This window comes from Galeopterus variegatus, unplaced genomic scaffold (genome assembly GCF_000696425.1).
Source record: "Galeopterus variegatus unplaced genomic scaffold, G_variegatus-3.0.2 Scaffold1104, whole genome shotgun sequence".
Taxonomy (NCBI): Eukaryota; Metazoa; Chordata; class Mammalia; order Dermoptera; family Cynocephalidae; genus Galeopterus; species Galeopterus variegatus.
In genome coordinates, this window is record NW_007727215.1 from 144263 (window position 1) to 145140 (window position 878).

The 878-nt window shown below is 44.3% G+C and overlaps 1 protein-coding gene across 1 annotated transcript in view; it reads right to left on the minus strand.

The window, feature by feature from the left end:
- SPEF2 (sperm flagellar 2) overlaps positions 1-878 on the minus strand; it is a 200523-nt gene that overhangs the window by 17602 nt on the left and 182043 nt on the right. The window contains exon 34 of the mRNA XM_008574789.1: positions 10-84. Coding sequence (XP_008573011.1) covers positions 10-84 — 75 coding nt within the window. The remainder of the gene's footprint in view (positions 1-9; positions 85-878) is intronic.

An 878-nucleotide genomic window follows, 5' to 3' on the forward strand; every position in this document is an offset into this window, starting at 1 on the left:
GTGGCCAGCAAAATAAAGCAGCATTTGTGTGTAGTCAAGCTGGGCTGGATCCTTTTCATAGTCAGCAAATAGCCTAAAGAAAAACTGTCACACAAAAAGAATTTCAACCAAAGATAAAATGGGTACACCTTGGTAGTCAGTGGATAGACATGGCAATGAAGAATCCCTCCAGGAGCTTTGGAATAAGGTTACCTTGTGAAGGTTAAATCAGTAAAGCCAACATATAATGAATGGTATACCTGAAGAGTAGCTAAATAAAAGAGCAAAGAAAGCAGGGTTCTAAATTCTCATGTAAAAGAAAATTGTGCAATAACCAATGGTATTAACATATTTAGAAGATAATGTACTAATTAAAAGTAGTGGGAACTACATATTAAGTAGGAAAGGGGACCACAAGAGCAAGGACCCATCTGTCTGTCCTCAGCGTCATCCGAACTGAGCCCTGGGGCTACATATGAGACTTCTGGTCCACCCTGTCTGTGGGGAGTGGAGGGAGGGAAAGGGAACGATGCCCAAAGCCACTGGGACTCCAGCCCTTAAGAATTTTAAACTATCTCAGCTGCTCTGAGCTTCATATTCAGTCTACTGACTCTAACTGACTTCTTCCAATGTGGACTTAACATCCAGGCAGAGAGTCTGCTAACCACTGAGTATCAGTGTGTTTGGTTTCATTCTGAATGACTGACCTGACACCCACAGTGTCCTGTGCATTTGGCAGCATGAGGACTTAGTGCTTGGAAGCCTATTGTCCTTCGGGCTGCTGCAAAGCCAAAACCCAAACTCTGGCCACACCAAGCACCTACACAACTCTGCTTGGGGAGCCTGCTGGATTCCTTGACCAGCTCTTCTCAAATGTGTATTCAGTGACCTGCCTGGAG